The sequence below is a fragment of the Eubalaena glacialis genome, chromosome 17 (assembly GCF_028564815.1).
Source record: "Eubalaena glacialis isolate mEubGla1 chromosome 17, mEubGla1.1.hap2.+ XY, whole genome shotgun sequence".
Lineage (NCBI taxonomy): Eukaryota > Metazoa > Chordata > Mammalia > Artiodactyla > Balaenidae > Eubalaena > Eubalaena glacialis.
This window is the reverse complement of record NC_083732.1, coordinates 55,830,627-55,856,089: the sequence shown is the minus strand read 5'-3', so window position 1 is coordinate 55,856,089 and position 25,463 is coordinate 55,830,627. Positions and strand designations below refer to the sequence as shown.

Here is a 25,463-nt window from a genome sequence, read left to right as displayed (position 1 = left end):
TAATAGCTTAAGAGGCTATGGCACCCTTGCATATTTTCTAATTCATTTTACAAATTTTATTTCAAAATATATATCAAATAAAGTGTAAGACCTTTGCTAATTGCCTACTTCCTTTCTTTTGTTATTTTCTTTGTTGAAATTGTTCTTCAGATGATACTTTGGCACTCAACACTGATGACTTTTAACTTGAACTGAGTAATAGAGGGTCCAAACGTGTATAAATATGTTTAAGATCACATCTGTGCCCAGCTACTTCCAACCTGAGAAAAATGACCAGACTCGCCCTGAAAACCAGTGTTGCAGAACAGCTGGGGAAAGGGAAATTGGTGCATTACTTCTTTCTTTTTTCATGATGCTTATTGAATAATCTCTTCTATTTTGTATGTGACTGAAATTAAGAATGATTATATGATTTTAGATAAGCTATTTCTCCTATCCTGATTCCTCTATTTAAATCAGGGTAGATCAATATCATGTATGTTGATTAGCATGGACACAAAGCAAAGGACACTTTAGGTAGCTGATTCTAGGCCCAGTGGTAAAGATTCCTTGGTGATATGGGTGGTGAAATATAAAGCACATTCACTAATTTTACATAATATAGAGAAATAATATCTTAGTAAAAGGAGGTAAAAACTGTAGAGGAACATGATGAGTATCCTTTAGTACCATTTCCAACTTTCTGCCTCTGTAGTTTATGTTAAAAATGTATTGACTTAAAGGAGCATAATTTTAATGAGTTTGATTTTAAAAAATACATTATTTAAGAAGTAAGTCACACAATCTAAAATAAATATTTAATAAAATAATCTATATTATAAACATTTGACATAGGTTTTAAAACAATCTCAAAGTATTTACTGTCACTATTTTGATTCTTAAGAATCATTATGCTTATATTAAACTTCATAAGTATCTAACTGGCATGATATTTTAAAATAAATGATACAGAATCAAAACACCTCCTGCTATTAACATTTCTCATTTATTTTCAAGAACATTTATTTTTGTTTCATATCCCTACCTTCTGTCTGGAAGAAAGTAAATTTTAACATAAGGATTCCTTGGCCTCCCATCTTCCCTGGAAGGGAGATCCTTTGCTCCCAAAATTGTAACTATTAATTGGTGACCAACCTTGTCAAACCATAGTTTTATCTGAAAAGCAAAAATATTCATTTATCAGCTTAAACATTTACTAATGTAACGTAATGTTTACATTCCCAATCTTTGCCCCATTCTCTTACACTAATATTAGCACAGAATATAAACTTCACTTGGTAAATTGCAGTTAAGGTAAAAGGATATGCTATAATAACTTCAATGAACAGAGAAATTATTTCAGATATTTTAGTGTGATTGATAAATCACTTGAACTTTTTATAATCTAATTTGATAGCTTATTAACATGCACATAATAATTACACTACCATAACTAAGGACTTTATATAGGATTGCTTTGTGTCTACCTTTATGCAGGAATCACTGTAGTTCATTTTGGTTCCCCTACAATAGTGAGTTCAGAATAAGTGCTCAAAATGAACTGAATAAATAAGTTCCTTATATGGCATTCATAGGGAATTTTTAAGCAAATGTTTTATGTTATACCACAGCAAAGACCTTTCAAAAATTATAAGCAACTGGGAATTACTAGGAGCTTTAGTAAATCTACTCCTTAAGTTTGTATTTAAAACTGTAATAAATTCGCCTTTTAAAATTTCTTACGCAGACATAAAGTCTTTTTTTTTGTTTGTGAAGCAAATGTATTTATCCTCAGAATAATAAGGGTATATTTTATAATTTGAGATGAGAAAATTAGAATAATTTGCCTATGCCATAATTAAGGATTAGAACTTCACATTCAGCTGCTGAATTCATTTGACTTAACAATTGTCACCTCCCACACACATACCTCACACTCCCACGCCTAGCTAGTTGATTTTACCATATCAGAATCTATGATGACTATGGCTCTGATCCACATTCGGTTCAGAATTCAGCACATCTCTGACCACTATCTTGAAACTGAAATTGAATTGGAAATTTGGAATTTGGGAAAAAGTTCTATTTAGGTAATATGTATTTTTCATTTTATATGTATATATATATATATATATGTGTGTGTGTGTATATATATATCCAATGGTTTGATTTTTTTCTTTTAACTTGGATTTACAATGTTTGCGATAGTTTAAAAAACTTAAATATACATCTCATGTCAGTCCCTTCCTCTCTTCTCCAAAGCAGACAGTCAGCTCTGGGCCAGGCTCTAGGATATATAAATAAATATAGACCATCTACATAAAAATCATACAAATAAATATATATATATATGATATATCAGTAGTTCAGTTCCAATTCTAACATGGCTTTGTTGAGTCCCTCACTTCATATCTTAGAGAATGAGAGGCCGAGCAAGACTTTTAAGTCAGAAGACTAATGGCCCAGAAGAGTATATAAAATTATTTATACGCTTTTCTTTTTGGTCAAATGGAATTAGTCCTCAAACATTTAAATTTTAAAAATGATTATTACTTCTCTTTATGTTAAGTCCGTATGTTTAACGCAGGTATTACCTTGAGGCTGTGTAACAAAAAGTTTTCTGAATTGAGTTGATAAGTACAGACTCTAGACAAGTGTTTCTTAAACTGTGGTTCACAAAACTCCTGCAACAGTATTATCTGGAAAGTTACAAATTCCTGTGGCCCACCTTTCACTTACTGAATCAGAATGGGGCCCAGGGAATTTGCATTTTAACAAGTGCTCCAGGTGATTCTCATTGCCCTTAAAGCTTGAGAACCACTGCCTTAGACTAGGGGACCAGCAACCTGAAAAAAAAGCCTCTGACATTTAAACGGAAAAAACAGTTCAACACCTGAAACTAACACAACATTGTAAACTATACTCCAATATAAAATTTTTTTTAATTACTATAAAAAAAGAAAAAAAAGTTCAAATATTTGCTTGCCTGACAAAAGTAGAACAAAGATACAGATGAGGATAGATGGAAAAAAGAGACCATTCTGGCAAAAGATATGAGGGGGGAAAAAAAAGTAAGAAATACTAGAGTGTCTCATGTATGAGATGAAACAGGTGTTGTCAGAGAGCACCATGGTTCCTCTAAATTTGTGACCAAAACCACATTAATTTCTAATATTCTTTATTTTCTATATCAATAAAAAACCTTATGGCTTTATTTTCCATGATATTAAAAAACTTATGAAAGGCTAAAAAATTGTTTTCCAATAAACAGTACATTTAAAAAACAAAGAAAAAAGTATTATTAGACTAAGCTCATAGTTATTGGAGCAAATTATTGATTTCTGTGAGTTTTTTTTTTTTTCAGGGATTGAGACTACCTTTGCCGTCATTTCCACAGGCAATATTTTTGCTTCTTTAAAATCATTACAGGTAAACATTTAAGATATATGTTTCAAATGCCTGATAAATAGTATTATTTTTAGATTTTCTTATGCCATGGAAAACCAAAAAATATCACTTATTAATAATATTCATTTCTCACACAAACAGATATTAGGCATATGGCTTTCATATTTTCATATTAATACTTTACAGTTTATTAAATTATACTTTAAAAATATATAAATATTAAAATCATATAGCTATGAAACAGGCACACTTTAATTTTACTGAGTTTTTTATCAAAATTACACCTTTTAATAAACTGTCAAACTGGGCATTTGATCAATAGCCTTAATTTTCATTTTATATTACAGGACTTGCATTGAAGTTTTTAATAGATATCCACTTCAAACTATCAAAAAAGAATTATTTTATTTGCTAGATTCTTTATCACATTCCTAAATATCTTCTCTGTGTTTTTTAAATGAATGATTAGAATATATCTGTTGATTCTGCAAAATAAAATGTGTTTCCACAATTCTAGGTATGATATACTTCTTATTTTACCTCATTTTCATTAATAAAAATCTTGATATCATTTTAATTGCTTTAATACAATTTCCATGTAACCACTTTTAAATTTCCCAAGCAGAACCTAAGTCTAAGTAAATATTTTACACTACATAGTGTTAACTAGAACAACTCCAATTTTTAAAATTTAAACTAAATTAGTATTAAAAAACAACAACAGCAACAACCAAAAAAAAACATGCAGCAAAGCAAGGAAAGCATAATACTACTTTAAAAAAAAAAAAACTTTGTTGACATTACTTTACCAAATAAGGGTTTCCTAATGAAAAGAGGCAAACAACTTGTACCTAAGTATTACAGTAAAATTAAATGGAATTACAATTATGAAATGTAAACAAAATAAACCCAACATATTTTATTTGGATTGTGATTTTTGTTCTTTCAAAATAATATACTTTCCACAAGTTGAAACTTATATATAATATGCATAAAATTCATATTTTAGATAAGGTACAAATTTATTTGCCAATCTCCTCAAGGAGTTATTGCTTGGAAAATGCAAGAGAATGTAGATGTTAAGTGATATAATGAATGATTTAAAGAGACAGCAACCTTAGTGTAATAAAGGAAAATATCAACAGTATGAAATCAGCTATTTCTGTCAATATTACCAATGTAAGTAGAATCTACATTAAATGCCAACCAGAAACCTATGAGTTTCAGTATTCAGTCCATCATATAAAACCACTAACAAAGATTGTCTCTTTAAATTTTTATTGTATTTTAATCCCCATGCAGAATTTTACAAGCTGGCTCATAAAATGATTTGAAAGTCAATAATATGGTTTGGAGCAACACACCAAAAAAAGTTTTCCTACGCATTTTCCAAAAACATACAAATAAGGGTTAAAACACAACTTTAGTTTCTATCAGGCAGACAAGGCCTTTACCTGAACCCTAGGAACAAAAGGCGTTGTTCTTCTACTAAGGCTTTGGCTCTGGTAAGCAAAATTAAAGAAAAAAGCAATAAAACAAAACCAAAAAGGACAACACGCTGGAACTAAAAGACCAAAAGTAAAAAACACATACAACTATCCCTTAAGTACATTTTTCCATGACAATATATATCTAAATTAAGTAGTTCAATGTAATGAATAAATTAATTTTCCCAAAATGCTTAAATAGATAAAAACTATGTAAAATCTTAGAAGTTTTAAATCAGGTTTTTAAATGTAATCAACATAACAGGAATTAAGACTGAATGTAAAATAATAGATTCGGGCTAATATATTCTGAAAGAATGAGTGTAAACATAATACAAAGTCAAGATATTTCAAGTTTCACCCTTGAACACACAACATAGAAAAAAATCATAGTCCAAGAAGAAGTCAGATGAAAATACATTATAGAATTATTAGTGAAAAGTCATCTGTAGAAGTAATGTTTCCAAAGGGACATACATGTAACTTTCCAAAGGGATAATATGGCTAACAAAAGTCTAAAAAACATTAGCGAAGTTGGCTTTAGCATTTCTTAAAAGAATAAACACAGAAAGATAAAAAGTGTGCTGGAACACACTGGAATAATTAGTTGATTCATACTTTAAGAATCTATAACAGGCTCTAGTACTTAAACATCATTTTCAGACATTTATTGTGTACCACCTGAGATAACACTGTTTAGAGCTAATCATACTTATTAATGACAATAATATCACATTTCTTTTTATTTATACAGTTCTTCATATTTTTTTAAGCCTGTACTGACAGTTACTGCAAGTTTATTGCCTCTAACAATGCTGGGAGGTAGTTGCTGTTATCTCCAGTATGCAGATGAGGAAACAGAGACATTTTAAAAAGGCTAGATAGACTTGCTCACACTCAACCAAAAAGTAAGATAGTGTAAAGGTAGAAAATAAAACCCTGGGACTTCTCTGGTGGTCCAGTGGTTAAGAATCTGCCTTCCAATGCAGGGGACGCGGGTTTGATCCTTGGTCCGGGAACTAAGATCCCACATACCGCTGGGCAACTAAGCCTGTGCACCGCAGCTACTGAGTCCGCGCGCTCTAGAGCCCACTCGCCGCAACTAGAGAAGCCTGCACACCGCAACTAGAGAAGCCCATGCGCTGCAACAAAGAGCCCGCACACTGCAACAAAGACCCAGCACAGCCAAAATTTTTTAAAAAAGAAAGAAAATAAAGCCCAGTTCTGACTAAATCATTCTATTTCAAATTCTTAGAATAAAATCAGATTTCTTTTTTTTTTTTTCCTCTTCTAACTTATTTTGTTTTCATTTTGAAACAGTTTCCAAAGATACCACAATCATCAGAATGTTGTGCCTTTATTAAGGCATGTTAACAGTTAAAAGAGGAACAAAATCAGATGCAAGTCTCTGTGTTTGGGAATGGATTTCAGGGCATTTAATCTTTGTTCTTTCCCCAAGATTCCATCCCATTCCTCACATTTCTCATGGATGTCTCTCTTGTTTAATTAACAGCTGTAAATAGTTAAAAGGCTTCAGACTTTTCCACTGCTACATGGAAACAGATGATAGGTACTAGGAGGACTGTTGTCGAATTCAACGATCATCAGACAGACCCTGAAGATAGTTTAAGACATAAATCTAAAACCCAAAGGAAAGCAAACCTTAAACGCAGACTATCATTCGATCATGAGTCATCTTTCTCTTCAAAAACCAAGACGATCTCAAGTCTAAGATGTCTTCCTTTTTGTGTGGAGACATTTCCAAAGGAAGAAAGGAATGTTTAGATATGGAGTGTTACTGATATCTGTCTGCATAACCCTAGATGGATAATTCTCTAGCCAATGGGTAAGGGATATATGAAATTCATAGAGATTAACTAGGCATGCTGAAGAAAAGGACAAACAAGTCACTCAATTTAGAAACAGATCTTATTTTTCTTGCCTTCTCACCTGTCCTACCTGTTTTAGACCAAAAATATCAAGGTAATGAAAGGTTTTTGCAAGTAAATATTACTTTATAACTAAAAGATTTACTTTGAAAGAAATAGTACTTTGAAATAAAGTAATCCTTTAAGGTAAACATTTTTGCATCTTCTAAAATGACCTCAAATGAGCAACTCACAGATTTTTTGAAATCAATTGTCTAAAATCTATGCCAGTTTAAACTTAATCTTCACCCGTAAGCTTATACATTAAACTTGGCTACGTAAACATAATTTGTTTTGTCAGCTTATTTTAAATTGAGGTGACATTAAAATAACACGCAATTAACCATTTTAAAGTGTACAATTCAGTGGCATTTAGTGCATCCACAATGCTGTGCCACCACCACCTCCCTCTAGTTTCAAAACTTTTTTATCACACCAGAAGAATATCCTGTACCTATTAAGTAATCAGTCACTCCCCATTTCCCCATTGCCCCAATTTCTGGCAACTACTAAGCTGCTTTCTATCTCTTCAGATTCTAGATATTTCATAAAGAAATGGTGAAGTATTATGTATCTCACTTCAATTTGTAATTAATATTAATTCATTTATTTTAAGCATGAAATATCTGATAATATCTATAACAATTCAGCCTCACACAAATGAAGAATTTGAATTTGTACACCACAATTTATTTTGTATTTTTAATGTCCTTCCTACTTTATACCACACTACTAACTTCAGGGCATTCCTTTTATGCAATGCTTCTAAAATAACAAGGTTGTAACAATGACATATAAAAGATAAAAGGTCAAAGAAAAACCTTTCATTTACAGAAAGTTTTAAAAAGACTATCGAGTTTCTAAGTAGATATAAAGGACACATGCCTATTCTTCAGTGACTTATTCCCTTTAAATGGGAATATAAAATGGATATGTACAATATTTACAAGCTCATCACTAAAAGTGGAGTCAGAAAAATATTAAAACAAAGTAACTTAGGGAAACATTGCAACCATAAGTCAGCCACAGACCCTGAAGTAAAATAAAATATGTTTGTCAATAAGAATTAATGTGTTCCTATAGAAAGAAAGAATTCTGAGCCATTCCTCACTTTGAAAAGAGTTAAAGGCTATATCTTATTTTATCACTCTATCAAAAAATTAGTCAAAGGCTGTAAATTAATTTTAAAATACTGAGAGAATTACAAAAGTAATCCTCCAAAGAAGAAAACTGCTAAATTATGTTAGAACACAAATTTTAAAAAGAATCAAAATAAGGGAGTGCTGACACTGAAAGGCTAATATACAGTCCAGGTGTCATAAACCTGAGCTCATACTAATTTTCTCACCAAATACATTAATGGCACTTTCATAGTTATGCCCTGGAATAATAACAAGTAGCAGCACAATTCAAGCATGGAAAAGAAATAAATGGAATAATTTTTTTAAAGTCATCAACAGCCTTGTGCATGAAAATTTAAATAACAATTTGCATTATACATATATTATATATTTGAGAAAATATCAGTCCGTGAGCTGACATAAATATATTAGGAAGGTCAGCTCACATAATATACAAATTATCTTTGTTGTCTGGCATTAGTAACGTCATGATTTTGTAAGTGAGCTAAGGGCCCAGGTAAAATCTCACCAAAAGCAAAAATACCCAAAGGTAGAATAGAAGGATATAGGAATCATAACGTTGCCTTGTGACTTCCTAGAAGTTTCCTCGAAGGATGATAGTTGTGGACAAATATTTTCCCAACCTCTACATCATTAGAGAAAACCAAAATTGTCTCCAGTTGGCAGAAATGGGGTTAAATATAAAGGAAAATACTATATCCAAAAGGGTATCTTGCTTATGTCTTGCTGCATGCAAAGAATGAACATAAAATTAAGTTTCACGAAGGTAAAATCCATGGCTATCTGTTCACTGTTGTATTCTCAGCTACTAGGATTATGACTGACCTGGGGATAGATCTTAAAATACATTACTTGAATTGATAATTGTAGCTTAATTTGGTAAAAATATTTTGGAGAAAAATTTTGGTAAAAGATTTCAAGAATCTTAAAACTTTTTTTCTTTCATATTGTAATTTTACATCTGGAAAAGTTATCCTGACAAAGGAATTTTGTCCTAACAATATATGCAAGATTTATATTCAAGGATTTCCATGGCATCATTATTTGAAATACTATAAATTAGAAACAAGCAAGATATCCTATAATAGCAAATTAAGTTAAAATGGAGTATTAAATAGCTATTAAAATCATTTTAGGAGGAATTTTTAAAGAAAAATGTTTAAAGGAAAAGTACACAATATATTACTAGTGAAAAAGCAAGTTTCAAAATAGTATACACAGATTTATTACAGTTTTGTTTAAAACTTTATATGTATGTGAATGATTATGTTTTAGTGGCAAGATTACAGGTGATTTTTATTTTTTATTTATTTATCTGTGCTTTCTAGATTTACCAAAACAAATATGTATTATATTTATAAACATTATCTTGCTGGAACATACTCCTTCTGAGTCATAAAAAAATGATAAAATGGTACTCATTTTAAATTACAGTTATATGGATTTTAAACCAACATCACTTATAAATACAAATACCACATACTTTTAAGTTTATATTTCCCCCAAATATTTAACAGTCTTACCTTTCTACCATATTTACTTTGAACCATGATGAAAAGTAGTTGAATTTGAAATCTGTCTAAATCTCTGCACTATCCTCCTCAATCTCCCCTCCTAGTCCAATTTCTAATACAGCCTTGGGATTTCAAAAGAAGCAACAAAGTGGTACCTACTTATTATGGAAGTCTAACTTCTGCTCCCTCATCCACCAACTGAAGCCAACTACATACACACACACACACACACACACACACACACACACACAGATTTATTTATATACTGGCATCATCAGCCACCCAGAGCATTATTTATAGGTGGAATATTTAAAGGGAGCCACAATTAAAAACAAAAAAGCTAACATTTATTAGCACTTTCTAAAATGGTGGAAGAAAATACACATATATTCGTAACCATAAATGACAACATCTGCGCTGTCAATATATGTAAGAGAATAAGTAAAAAGATGCTACTTATTGTGGAAAATGGAAAAAACACCACTGTCCTCAAATGAAAAAGTTCACTCTGTTTATGAAAGAGAAAGGAAAAGAAAATAATAAAGAGAAGAAATTCATTTTAGTAAGACATTTACAATCTCCTAATAGTATCTCATCTTTCTTACATAGCTTTTCTGTTATTACCACTTTTGTGATCAAAGTAGTCCCAGAACAGATGTATCTAATGACTTTTACTAAGTTAATTCAGCTTATACTTCCTGTATCTCCATTTAATTAATGAAAATTCTTCAGAAAAATCAAACACTTCTCCTTCCTCCAGAAAATAAAAGGAGAAATTTTGTACCTGATTTAACAAAAAGCTAGAAATTACTCTTAAAATATCAGCCCAAGAATAGTTTAGTTTTTAACTATAACATTAACAATTATCCAAAATTCAACGTCTGAATTTTGAGAATCTAAATAGTTTTTAATAGTCATAAAATTTTAAGTTTAGTAACTCATCAGAATTAGTGTCAATATTAACCTGTTTGTTTCTAAAATATAGGTGGATAAATTTTAATATTTTAAATTTTAGAAATTAATAAAATGTGAGAGCCTGAATTTGCAAAGCTCTTCTAATATGGGTATATGATAGTTAACTGAATTTTTAACTTTTATTATAAAATGTTCAAATTAGGGATCACTTAATATGAAATCTACATGATACACTCAGTAATCTATTATATATTTCCCCATTTACTTAGTTGAGCAAAAATCATGACCTTGAATTTTGGAATAATATTACTAAGGTGAAAAAGGTTTTAGATAGCATCACAAATTCTAATTCTCATTAAATTCCAGAAAATCTAACTCTAATAAAGAAAGCACTCTGATAGATAATTATAATTAAATTTAAATTAATTAAAATTACTAAGAATGAGAAAGTTGATGGTTAAAAGCACAATTATATTCTAAATAGAACTTGGTTTACAAAAAAAATACCATCATATAGTAAAAACACTACTTGATATTCCAAAAAGAGAAATTAATCTAGTGATTACATACTGAAAGTTGTCCAGATAAGAACTGTGGAACATCCCTCAACATGCCAGGACTCATGGGAGACGTAACGGAAATAGAAGGACGATCCATTTTTTGAGATTCAAATGAGCTAGAACCTGAAATGGTAATTATACATAAAGAATAATAACAATGGCTCTTCATTAGTATTTAATAATCTTTACCATATATCTTTTATTTTTAATGCCCACAAAATGCCATTATATACATCATTTTCTTAGCCACAATGTTCCAGATATACTTAGAGGGGTTTTTTAAAGCATAAGTGCAGCTTAGGGATTCTCTCAAGACCAAGGGTAAACCATCTTCTGTGCCAATTATAGTAGAGACAGACCTCAGAACTTAGTTACTTCATCTGTTGTGGGTACTAAACTCATATCTTACAATAACACACCAGGAAAAATTTTAAATAGAAACTTAGGGAGGAAAAACCAAAACCTAAATCAATAAAGCAACTCAAAGATGGTCTAAACTTGTAATGTTAAAACCGTAAATACTAGAATGCTAACTGTGAAAAGTTTTCAGGAAGTGATTTTTAACCATATCTGGAAGAATATAATAAATTAGATGGGCAAAAAGGAAGTGAGGGGCTATGAAAAAAAGATACAGAAGAGCAGAAAAAGCAGAACTTCAATACCCAGAAGTTATATGTATGAATTTATTTGTATGGAGGGGAAGGAACAAGTTGGAAGTGAATAAAAATGGGGCGAATGAGATACTGACAGAATTAAATGCCTGGAATTCCGGGCTACAAATTTTGGCACTAATAAAATATCCATGCTAAACTTTTATGAGTAAGGTAATAAAAACTGCATTTGAGGAAGATGTCTTTACCATCTTTTTAAAGTGTAGACTGAATTGAGTGAGATGGAAAACAGTTAAGAACAAGTGGAATTCAATAAAATAATAACAGGAATGACTAGAAAATGGAATGGAAAGAAAGAATTGAGGCAATATTACAAAACTAGAAAATGAGGACTCAGAAACTAATTAGATATGAGAGATAAACGAAAAAGGGGGGAAAACATGAAGATTTTAAGTCCTGTAACCAGATATGGAGACAAGAAAGTCCCCTATGTTTCTGTCTTGTTCTCTGCACAGGACAGTGCTGATATTCCCTGGGCTGTAGAACACTGGAGAAGTCCTGTGTGTCAGGGAATGGCTGGAGAAGTTAATTTGGAACCTGTCACAGTGACCCTGTGACACCTCAGAGACATCCGAGGGGAAATGTAAAGCAGGTAACAGGATATGCGGATGGGACCAAATGTTGAGTAGATAATTAGTGTTAGAAATTAAACTGCAAAGTGTATCCCTAATTGGAGGCCCAAATGGATAAAATTCGCTTCTAGCAAGAGTATAGTGTAAAATGAAAGGGGAAACTGCAAGCCTTGGGATCAGAAGTAATGGGGAAACCTTAAATAGTATTTAGAACTGGAAAGAATGCTGCCTTTATACTAAGAAATAAGCCAAGTTTTCTATATGCTAAGCTTCAAGTAACAGGAAGACACTTAGAACATATTCTTTAAACATCCAGGGATGAAGGGACAATGATAGATCATTTTGATAATGTAAACTTAGGAGTCATATGGCAATTAAAACCATATGAAGAGAAAAATTTACTGAGGAACTAAAAACAGAAGGTTAAGAATTGGGCCTTGGAGAAAGCTATTCTTCAACTTTTAAAGCATAAATTAATTTGAGAAGGGACCCCTGTCCTTACAGGAACAATTTTGGAATTGTAGCCTAGAGGCTTTTCAAATAGCTATAATAAGACAAAGGATTCCACACTGCTCACACAATATCTGAGTGATATAACATAAGTGAATGAAAATTTTACCTACTTCATAGATTGCTGTGAAAACTAAGTGGGATAGTGTAGGTACAACATCTAGCACAGTTCCAGGCACTTATGATGATGATATTATTATATATAATAATTATCATTATGTTAGTACTTATAGTTTTATGTGATCACGATATTATTTTGGATAAAATGATTTAGCAACTAGCCAAAAGTACTAAATCAAATAGGTCATACAATCATATTTTAAAGTTTAGAGCTATGCCATTCCAAAAGGATTTCACCTCTCTGGTAAAGATTTTTTAAAATTTATACTCATAATTGTAATATAAATGTAAAAAAAAAATAACATCTATTTTAACAGTACATTCTCAATTGTTGTGTGTATAGAGAATCCAACCACTTCTCACCACCTTCACTGCACCCACCATGGTCTAAATTACCATAATCTCACCAAATACTGAAATAGTCTTCTCACTGGTCTCTCTGCTTTCGCTCCATTTAATCTATTTTCAACATAGTAGCCTGATTTTAAAACATAAGTTTCTCCTCAAAAACATCCTATGTAGCTCTTGATTTCCCTTAGAGTAAAAGCCAAAGTCTTTACAGTGCCTTATAAAACCTATGCAGTTTGGCTTCCCATTACTTCCCTTTTCTCCTTCCTGCCATTCTTCCCCTTGCTCACTCTTGCAGCCACAACAGCCTTTTTGCTTTTTCTTAAATGCACCGTAGGCTTTCCTGCCTTAGAGACATTGAACCTCTGGTCCCTGTTCCTGGAGAGCTTTTCCCTCAGATCGCCACTCTTTCAAATCTTGCTCCAATCCTTCCTTCTCAATGTCTATCCTGATCAATGTATTTCAAACTGCAACCCTCCTCCTATCTTCTTTCACAACATGCCTTACTCTCAATCAATCAACAAACTTAATTCATTGGAAAAAATTCATTTGCTTAGTATCTGAAATAGTACTCAAACACAAGTAATAAAAAGTGTCTATATACTTAATGTTATTTTAACTTATATGTCTATTGTTCCATTACTACTCTGTTAAACCAGAACTATTACCCCATTTTCTCAAAATATGAATTAGAATATATGTAATTATTCACTAGATTGTCCCAAGCATTCCCTTCATTTACTGAGGATTAGTTTACAAAGCAGTAAATTTTAAAATTAGGTGAAATTTGGGGAGGGGGTGAAATTTTGGGGAGTGATGTTCATTATTTTTTATTATGATAATGGATTCACATGTATATCAAAGCTTACCTAATTGTGCACTTTAAATACATTCAGTTTATAGTAGTATACCTTAATAAGGTTATCTAAAAATACATAGTAGTTAAGACAGTGTGGTTTAAAAAAACCATCTTAAAATATTATAGACCTTTGTACTTTTTTCCACAATAGCATGAAATAATACTAAATTTTCCATCTTTATATGACTGCATACTTGATAAAAACACTATTATATTTCTTACTTTGTATTAATAGATTAAAGATTTCATTTGACCCCTGATGATGAACGACTTTATTAATAACATTTTCTTCTAAAATAAATGAAACTTACTGGACTCCAGTTGTGCGTGTGTGCTATCAGGTATTCTAGGTATATCTCTGAAATGACAGAAAAAGAAAAAAACAAGAAATTGTTTCAACAAATAGTAGCAACTGCTATTTTGATCATTATCAAACTATATTATAACAGGACAATGTAAAATGGACAAATTGTGTATTATAGCAGCGCTATATAAATAAGGAAAAAAATAAGTCATAGTACTTTTTGCTAATAAAAGTGTTCTGGGCTAACCCTACTACTTAAAAGGAATTAAAACTCATATGCATTTAGAGCAGATTTGTAAAAATATATACTTTATTTCCCATATGCTTCACTACACAATTATCCATTCTAAAAAATTTCTATATCCAACAGGGTAAGTTTTATAGATATATTTTAATTATATTCTACTCTTTTACCTGCTGTTGTTCACATCAGAACATTGAAATTCAAATAAAATATCACCAAAACAAAAGTTAAAATATTCAGATTGTCACTGAAATTTTTTAAACATAATAATTCTACTGAGAAAAACGCAAATATGTTTCTTATTGGACTTAACATAATTACCTTGTAACTGCATTTACACCAAAAGTATGTACATTTTTGTTTGAGATTTGCCAGGAGGGGTATATATTAATGGTTAAGCTCATTCAGAAAACTGCATCAAAAATATTTAAAACATTAAACAAAAATATGATTAGAGCATCCTTTAACACCAAGAAATATATTTGATTAATACCCTAAGCTGATACAGTACAGTTTTACCACATTACAAAACTATGAAAAGACAAAATATAAAATAGATGTAATTTCATGTGACAGATTGGAACATAGTACAACGAATTATATTTATCGTCAACTTAAAAAGTCAATGAGTAATTGACATTTGCTTATTTTCTATGTTACCTTAAAGATGTTGTTTTTCCTTAAACGGTTGCCACCATCTAGGAATAGAATGCCCTTAAGCCCTCTCTTTTTTATATGAAATCTCCATTTTGGAAAAAATATATAAAATTCATAAAATATAGTTGATTCTCATATTTACAATGTAGAGAACCATAGCTTATGAAACTTCTTTTGAAAGTAATTGTTACTATAGTCCCCTTCCAGTAATCCTTTTATCCATTTCCTGAGCTACTAAGATAATAAAAATAATACACCTAAATATCCCTTCTTCTTTTGTAATTAACTGTGTATTCTAGCATGATCAGATAAAAAGATGTCATGATATTTGGTGAGGTATTTTTTGTAAAGGAGAAAAAAGCATTGTCTTCAAAATAATTTAGTTTTATAAAGCAATCAGACATTATTGGATTGCACATTACAAATTATTTAATAGTAGTCAACTTTATACATGTATAAAGTATTCAAACCAACTCACCCAATAGGCCTTGAAACAACAAGCTCCACTTGTGGTTCAGGTTTGGATTCCAGGATGATGTTATATACTTCTTCAAATGTGGCTCCTTGCAATAGTCTTCCATTCCATTCTAATACTTCATCACCTACAGTGTGTGTCAGTAATGATAATCTTAGAAAGAAAAACTAATCCCATAAAATGCACTCGAAACAAAAGCAGTCTCAAACTGTGATTAATTTTGTAGAACAAAATCACCTTTATGGAATAAGAAACATACTGAGAACAGCTCCAGTGGCATAAAATTTGATGACTAGGATGATTAGTGTATTTCACACAAAAGGACAAGGAAGGGTCAGAGGAAAAGATTACATAAAAGTTGTATCTGTGATTTCTAGAATTTTCTCAATGGTGTCTTGTCCCTGAATAGTTGTTAGTTGTTTTCCTTGCAAGGGGAAGAAAGCTGGGAACAACCTATGTCTCCAACTTGGTGACATCACTCTTGTCTCTGTGATTTCTCAATACAAATTCCAATTCTAGAAACTATTAAGACAAGTTGCCTCTTTGAAAATTTTATAACTCTGTATTCTAGGATTCTCAATATACATGCAGCTGAGCACCTTGTCTAAACTCTTTTGTAAAAAGCTTAATACTAAGCATCGTACTGAATCCTCTCCAAGGCACTCAAGGATCTCTTCAATAGTATCCATTATCAAAGAGATAAGGAGTGACACATTTCAGGAAATATGTATTTATCCATGAAGTTTGTTTCCTAAGTTATATTGGAAGTTCTTCCAAAGAAATAGGAAGGCTTATGGGAAACAAATTAGGTTAATCTAATCCTAGATACAGACTAGGAATATCCATCAGCAAAAAAATAAGATCAGTAAATATAAAAATATTTTTATCTAATGTGACTCAAGAACTAGTAGTTACAACTTTCCATTAATGAATAAAGATTAATATAAGTTAAATGAACTTTTTATTACCAGTGAAGTCACTTCTAAATGAGGATAACTTTTTCATAACTACTCAAGTTTAACAGTTTAAATGTAAATAATCAAAGATTGAAACCTACCTGGTCTAAGATGTCCTACAGTATCAGCTAAACTTCCTTTTTTAACTTTGGTAATAAATGCACAGAGCCGACCTGATTCAGTCATCTTTCCTCCTACAACCTGTTTAAAAGAAGAAAATGTTAAAACAAGCATATTGTTCAAATGAACACAGCTGAAGATTCAAGTAAAAAATAACTAGACAATGCAGGTTTTGAAACTATAGTTTAATATGTTAAAAATAATTTTTAAATAATATAGTGTTACTAATAGGAACTGAGTACATGTCCCAAGTGTGGACTCTACATATTCCAAATGTTTAACAATTTAATCAATTATTTGTTGAAAATGTTTCATACCTTAGAAACAACTTAACGATTTATAATTTTTGCCTTTATTACAGAATTCTTACTTTTGTCATTTCTAAAAACTTATTACAGTACTACATAATTATATTAATATTTCTAGTTATAGATGTCAAATGTCATAATATATATTTTGTTACTTTTACTATAATTATCATATCTTCTAAAAATTTTATTAGTTGGTAATACTTGGGCATACTGATAATGTGCATGATGATCATGATGATGCATTTTTCCTGAGAAGGTTACAAAATATACTTAATCTCATCAGAATTAATGTAAACCTTAGATCATCTGCATCCCAATTTTTCTGTGTTTACGTTTCTATTAATACATATCTTTCAGAAAAAGAAAAAACAAAGGTTAGCAATAATGCTGTGAAGTCATATGTGTAGCTATAAGACTGGCCTCTTAAAAATTAATGCTCTGATTCTCATTAACTACCATTCAATCAATAAATCAACTTTATAGCAAGTTAAGCAAATAATAGTAACTAACTTCATGGACTAGAATAGTTTTTTTCCTCTTCTAAATTGACCGAACAATACAGAATTCAAAAATCATTGATTTATCTTATTCCGTGTATTTAGTCCCCAGTTGCAGTGAATTACACTCAGTTGCAGTTCAGTTAATATTAACTCATTATTCTTATGTTTGGTTCTGAAAATTATGTATATAGATATTATGGGCTGAAATCCCTGTGTTAATATTTTTAAAGTTTCTTGGCTTGATAAACTTTAATAATAATAATTATACTGATTGTATTATTATTGAAATCTCAGAGTGCCAGGCACTGTACTAAATGTTTGTATACTGCTTTATTTAGTCTTATTAGATAATAATTCAGTAAGTACTATTATCTCCATTGTACAGATGAGGAGTCTGAGGCTGAGAGGTTTAGTTACCTAACGTTATGTAGCTAGTAAATGCTATAACTAGAAATCAAGCCAAGACTTTTCAACCTCTATACTACACTGCTCTAACAGTATACTGGGCAGATCTGGATTTAATTCTCACCTTCGTCACCATCTTTAAGACCATGGGCAAGTTACGACACCTCTCTAAGCTTATTTCTTATCTGTTGTGAGTGTTAATAAAATGATAGATATAAAGTGCTCAGATGAGTGCCAACTGCATGGCAACCAGCCAATAAGTGATGCTCAATTGTATTTACAACCAAAGTTTTCAAATATCTCTCACTTACTGGAATCCACACAACTACTTCTGTAGCAATGGCTTAACTCTAAAACATTTACTCTCTTCGCATTTCAGCTTTTAATTCACCTTATAGATGCACAAAAAATAAACAGAGCTTTCTTTGGTGTACTTACCAAATAATTATCTGGTATTTTACAGTAAAATATAAATCAATATTTATATTAAATCTCCTAACATAAGTATTTTTGAGTTTCCAGACTTCAAACAGTATTCTGTCTCACACACACACACACACACAAATGCACACACATTTTGCTACTCTAATACAAAAATTATATTCCTATGTAATATGTAATACATATATTTCCCAAGTTTGTACATTTAATAATTGAATGAAGCTATCATTTTAAAAGAATATAAACACATATATAGACTTAAAGGACAAACTATAGGTAAAATAAGTTTGAAGAACTCAAGTATGTAACTCAAGTTCTATTTTCCAAAATTATATAAATAAGTATTATTGTAGAATAATGGCAACTTCTTAAATAATACTTGGAAAATGAAAAGGTTTTGGGTAATGAGTGCAAATATTTAGGAATTCTTGAAAATAGAAAAAAACCCCACTAAATTGGTATAGTTATTATATCTTTTGCTTTTCTGATAAATCTGTAAAGGAGTATAGAGCAACATCTCATATATTTCATCACATACCTTCAAGCCAAGCATTGCTCCTGAATCTCGAGGTACACTTCCATCTTTTAAACGCTTATTTAATAAAATGCGACCAATTAAACGATCTCCGTCTTTAGATGGCTGCCACGTCACAGGGTGCTGACATATTGCATCAATAAACACAAAATTAATGTTATTTTATGATAAATGACCCCTTAGTGTGCAATCTTTCTAAACTTCCAACTTCCAAAGTGTTATGATTACACAAACCAGTTTTTATTCAGAACATTGATCAAAAGGGTTTACTAGATTATGTTTATAACCTCATTTTAATAATCTCAAGTTTTCTTAAAATCCAGTTACTGCAAATTCTAACAGTGCTCTGACACAATACTGAAGTTCTATAGTTCTACAAAATCTGAGAAATCTTGAAAATACATGCAAACTCTAATTATCTACACACTGAAGATTAAAAATTCACAAGCAGAAAAGAGACTGCAATTCTATGCACTCGAACTCATTTAAAAATGAGAATTTAATCTTCAAACACTTTTGGAAGACTTTGAAAGACTTTATTACAGTAAAAGTTAAAAGGTCACACTATATTAAAACATGAATTTGAACCTCTGATGAGGGCTTTCTTGAAGTAGGTTTCTAGATTAAAATTACTAAAAATACACAAGCTCCAGTAACTTTCCAAATGAACGTGCATGGGAGAAAGAGGCCTAATTCAAAGGTGATGATAGATTATATTTCTCACTTTTTAGAGGTTCCTTGATTCTTTCAGGTCTCTGATCTATTTAGCAAATTAATTTTATTTGATAATTCAATGGTATCCATTGTTAAACAACGTTGAAAATATTAGTAGTTTATTTCAGGGCAGAACCAAGCCTTTTATAAATCATGATACCATTCCATTATGAATCATATATCAAATAACAAAGTAAATGATTTGTGTAATCACAGTTTCACAGTTATCTGAAAGTAACATGCACATCTTCATGCAAAATTTAGCAGGCAAACGACAAGTTCCAGTAAATCACATCTATATGGTAAAAAGATTTCAAAAGTCTCACTATACTAAAAGCAAAATAATACCAAAGCAGATGGCAATGGTTCTAATACTAATTAATACTACACTAAAATGCTATGACAATAAAATAAAAGAGAAAAATGACAGTGAAAGGGAAAAAAGAAAAACAACTTTTTCTGTGCAAACAGACCCAATCATCTCCCTTTTGCCTGGGATTCAAACTGTTAATAATTTAATTTTCATCCCAAGGAAAATATATGCAAGCAATCAAATAAGCCAATCCAAAAAAATTCTTTATATTTGTGGTATATAATGACATTACAAAGTTCTTTCATGCGACCATAAACAAAACATTCCTTTGTTCCTAATTTTTATTTTCAATTACTTATTTTTTGGTATGCCGTCAAAAAACAAAAACAGCAAAGCAAGCAAGAAGTATTTTGGTTGGTTAGTTTGTTTTGGTTTTGTTTTTCTTTTCTGCACCTTAAGAAATGCTACATTGACCCTTGAAATGCCCTGTCCTTTTATTATGTTCTGTTTGAATGAGTGACAGAGAGCAAACGAAGACCAAATGAGCAGGTTAAAAGGCAGGCTCCACAATCTCAGTACCTTATCACTATGGCTATGCTCCTCGTTAAGGGTTGTGCTACTACACGTATCTACCCCAGAGTCCTTAATCTGAGGCTCAGACCATTCCAAATCCTCTTCCAAAGAGTGGCCACCAAAGTACATCATTTTCTTTTGTCTCTCAGACCTGGTGTTAGAGTCCGACAAAACTGCCTGCTCACTAGTTTTTCTTTTTCCCTTTTGACTGTCCCCTACAGGTGTGGGATAAAAAAAAAAAAAAAAAAAAAAATACAAAAAGAAAACATGCAAAGGTGTAAATCAAAAAGGAAAAGTGAAATGATAACGGAAATTAAATAGTAAGGCTCCACATGTCTCACCAAAGACATTGGGGATGCCTCACTGCTATGCCAAGAAGTATGGTCCAACCAGTTGTAATCCATGTCTCCTGTGAGAGTCAGACAGACAAAAGAGGGAAGTAAAGGAGACGGCGAAAGAAAGGACAGACAAAGACATAATAAACATTTTAAACTGTGTGATCCTCTCCGGTTTTAAGAACTTTGTCTGTAGCACTCACTATATATACCAAGAGAAAGCTAAGATTTCAAATGACTAAAATTTATAGAATACAGAATATATAGTTTATGTACTCTAGACAGACCCTACAGGACAAAAGTGCTGCAAGAAGAGAAAAGGCTAATAATAAACAGGAATAGAAATGAAAAAAATTATATATTCTGAAAAAGAAAAAGACTTTCAGCTAGGTCTGTCACTCGTGCTATTTTTTTCATGCTGGCCTATAGACATGAGTTTTTTCTCCAAAGATTAAGGAACATTTTAAAAATTAAACAGTGGTTTGCTAATAACCACTACAATGAAAAGTGAAGTACTTAAATGTTGTTTCTGGAAGGTAGTATGATATTCCTTATAATGCTGAAACCACCTAAAAATTTTGAGTGATTAAAAAAAAAGAATTGGTCACACAAAAGATTATATGAAAATGACAAAACAGGTTCACTCAATTTCTATTAGTAGAAATAAACTTTCCTTAAATATCATGAATTACTTAATATTACTTTGAAACAATTTTCCAAGTTTTTTTTTCAGAAATTGCATTCTCCTAAAAAATAAATTTTCTTTAAAAATAATTTTTTCAGACAATTTATGTAATTGGCAACTAAGAATGAATATCCATTTCCCAAACTTATGTGCTCCTTATTTGCCTTACCTTTGAAAAAGAATTTTTTCATCTATATGTGCACATGTCTTTTTAAGCTCTATTCATACTTTCATTTATTTAAAAATATTTAGTAAACACCTTCCATTTGCTATGCATTGTGCTAAGTCTAGCATAAGGGGTAAAACAACGAGACATGCAGCAGAATGGAGATAAATGCAATATACAAATCATCAGTGTCATATAGGAGAGTACAAAACACTGAAAGAGTATAACAACATCTAATTTAGATTTGGGGGTCAGTAAACACCTCTAAAAAAAGTGATGTTTAAGATGAGAACTGAAATATGTGACTTAAAGGATAGGTAAAGATAAAGGCAGATGAAAAGCATAGGAAAGAGCATTCCAGGAAGAAGTAACAAGATGGTACTGTAAAAAGACTGATGGAACACCAATGTGTCTGAACCAAAAAGATTGAGGGAGAATATAGTGCTAAATGAGACCGGGGAGGCAACATAGACCAGTTTAGAGAGCGCTTCTTATACCATATTAAACATTATGAATTTCATTCACTGAAGGATTTTAAGCAAGATACATGAACTGATTTACATTTTTAAAAGATGAATCTAAATACTAAAGAGAGGTTGGGTTGGAAGACACCATGAGTTAAAAGACAGTTGCGGGACTTCCCTGGTGGTGCAGTGGTTAAGAATCCGCCTGCGAATGAAGGGGACATGGGTTCGAGCCCTGGTCCGGGAAGATCCCACATGTCACGAGGCAACTAAGCCCATGTGCCACAACTACTGAGCCCGCGCACCTAGAGCCTGTGCTCCGCGACAAGAGAAGCCACCGCAATGAGAAGCCCACGCACCGCAATGAAGAGTAGCTCCCGCTCGCCGCAACTAGAGAAAGCCTGCGCACAGCAACAAAGACCCAATGCAGCCAAAAATAAATAAATAAATAAATCTATTAAAAAAAAAAAAAAAAGACAGTTGCAATAACTCATGCAACAGGTGATTATGGCTTGAACATAGGTGATGGTAATAGACACGGTAAGAAAGGGAACTGAGAGATGTTTTGGAGGTAGAAATAAGAGTGTTAAGAAGGACAAACATCAAGGATAACTCCCAGGTTTCTGGCATTAACAACTGAACAGAATTAAAGACCATTTATGAGAGGAAGAAGCACTTTTTATTAGGTAAGGAAGAGAAAAGAGTTACTTTATTTCATGGAATCTGTAAGATTCATAGATATTAAAATAAAAATATGCATCTTAGAATTTATTAAACATGGTGATTGATTTTGGATATATTATTCCAAATACCTGTAATTTATTCAGGAAATCAATTGGTTAAATTATAATAGAGCTTAGAAGGAAGGTCTGAGCTGAAGACAAAAATTGGCCATTATTAGCATACAGCCATGAGTAACTAGGTCACTGAGGAACACAGTAAAGTAAGATATGAAGAGGACCCAGATTGAATTCTAACAGAGTTTGAGATGAGAGAGAGAGACTGAGAGCATGCAGAGATAGAAAAGAAGAAAGGAGGGAGAAAGATGGAGGTCTCCAGACCAAAGAGAAAGAGAGTTTCTTAAACAGGAGGGGAAATCAACTACAGAATGATTTCTACACATCACCTAAGATAAGGAACTGAAAATTATGCATTTGATTTGGCAACATTAATATCAGGAAGGATGTTAGAAAAAGCACTCTGGGTAGAATGATGAAATTAAAATCAGACTGAAGTAACTGAAGAGTCAAAGGAAGATGAGGAAGTAGGAAAATTTTGTGTAGATGAATGGTTCACAAAATCCCTAAACTAGCATAATCAACAGCACCTGGGAATTTGTTAGAAATGCAGATTCTTGGGTACCACCTAGACTTAATCAGAATTTCTAGGTGAGGCCTAGAAATTTGGTTTAACAAGCCCACCCGGTGATTATGATCTCACTGTTTGAGAACAGGAGACAATTCTTTTTTTTTTTTAACTTTAATAACTTTATTGAGATATAATTCCCATACCATAAAACTCACCCATTTAAAGTGTACAATTCAATAGTTTTTATTATATTCACAGAAGTTTGTTTGTGAAGGATGATGAAGCTGTGCTATTAACATACGCAAAGTTCAATTTGTAGGGGGAAAAAAAACATTCTTCAACCTGTTAACTAGAGAAGTGCTTCCCAATCCTTTTCACTGCACAAATGACAATTAAGATTTTATGGCTACCCAAAACCCTGAGCGTATCTGTATCTCAGAAAACCTGTAACTCTTTCGAAATACACCACTGTTCCACAACAAAGTATTGATAAATCTCTGAGTTGGATTAAATATAATATGGAGACTATAAATAAAATTTTTTGGCTGGTTTATGTGAAGATGCGAGACTTCAGCTTGCAATCTCTCTTCTCCCCGTATGCCTACAAACTACCAAAATTGCGGAAATGTAGTTTTTCCCTCTGTGAATAAATAAGAAATCAGCTGTTTGACCATTTGAAGCTAAAGCGAAAATATCAAACAAACAAAACAAGTCACATATGGTAGGCCCTCAATAAACATTTCTTACATGAGTAAATATTAGTGTTACTGTAAGAATTAAATAAGGTAATCAGAACATATAGAATATATATAGAAAATAGTCCTGAACTATCAGGACTGCTAATATTTAGATAATAATACTTATCACTTAGTATTCTTATTTTATATAGCTTCAAAGGGTAGAACTAAGATAATAAGATGTTTTTCCTTTAGTAGCAGTCAAAAATGTACTGCTGAACTTTCCAGCTCTAGAACAAGAAATAGGAGACAAAAAGAACAAAATAGAAATCTTAGAACTTTTTGAAAAATGACTGAAATTTAAAAAGCAAATGGATGGGTTCAAGAGCAGAATGGAAAGGACAGAGGAACAACAATGTACTTGAAAATAGAACAGAAATTACCCAATCTGAAAAACAGAGAGAAAATAGACTAAATAATAAAATAAACAGAGCTTCAGGGACTTCGGGGATTATAATATATAATTAAAATAATAAAAGATTCATGTCATTGTAGTTCCAGGAGAGGAGAAAGATGGGGTCAGAAAAAGTATTTGAAGAAATAATGACTGAAAATTTCCCAGATTTGCAAAACATGTAAGCCTACTGATTCAAGAAACTACATAAGCCCCCAAACAAGAAATACACAAAGAAATCTGTGCCAAGACACATCACATCAACCTAAAAACTAAAGACAAACTATTTTGAAAGAGGCAAGAAAGAAACAACAACTGATCTAAAGGGGAAAGACAATTCCAATGACAGTGATAAAATTTCTCATCAGAAACCTTGGAGGCCAGAAAGAAATGGCACAATATTTTTCAACTGCTGAAATAAAAGAAATGTCAACCCTGAACTGAAACAAAAAAAAGAAGGAACCTGAAAATATCAAGAAGGAATAAAGAACATGGTAAGTAAAAATATGGGTAAATACAATAGGCTTTCCTCCTCCTCTTCAGTTTTCTAAATTATGTTGATGTTTGAAGCAAAAAGTATACATTGTCTGATATGCCTTTCAACATACACAGAAGAAATATTTAAGATAATTACCTTATAAACAGGGAAAGATAAAAGAACTTAAAGTATGTAAGGTTTCTACATCTGTCTAACTAGTAAAATATCAACACCAGCAGGATGTGATAAGTTATACATATGTAATATAGTACCTAGAGCAACCACTAGAAAAAAATCTTTGCAAAGAAATACACTCAAAAACACTACAGATGAAT

The 25,463-nt window shown here is 31.6% G+C and overlaps 1 protein-coding gene across 38 annotated transcripts in view; it reads right to left on the bottom strand.

Moving 5' to 3' along the window:
• The window catches only part of RIMS2 (regulating synaptic membrane exocytosis 2), a 596,440-nt gene that overhangs the window by 255,605 nt on the left and 315,372 nt on the right, over positions 1 to 25,463 (bottom strand). For 21 of the 38 annotated variants that reach the window (XM_061171493.1, XM_061171504.1, XM_061171500.1 and 18 more), the window contains 7 exons: positions 20,903 to 20,970; positions 18,965 to 19,084; positions 16,751 to 16,850; positions 15,697 to 15,820; positions 14,325 to 14,371; positions 10,944 to 11,056; positions 1,025 to 1,155 (listed from right to left, as the gene is read on the bottom strand). In XM_061171493.1, the coding sequence (XP_061027476.1) occupies positions 1,025 to 1,155; positions 10,944 to 11,056; positions 14,325 to 14,371; positions 15,697 to 15,820; positions 16,751 to 16,850; positions 18,965 to 19,084; positions 20,903 to 20,970 (703 nt within the window). Of the gene's footprint in view, positions 1 to 1,024; positions 1,156 to 4,841; positions 4,890 to 10,943; positions 11,057 to 14,324; positions 14,372 to 15,696; positions 15,821 to 16,750; positions 16,851 to 18,964; positions 19,085 to 20,567; positions 20,777 to 20,902; positions 20,971 to 25,463 lie in introns of all 38 variants that reach the window. The other 17 variants (XM_061171491.1, XM_061171501.1, XM_061171497.1 and 14 more) reach the window with 3 other exon arrangements.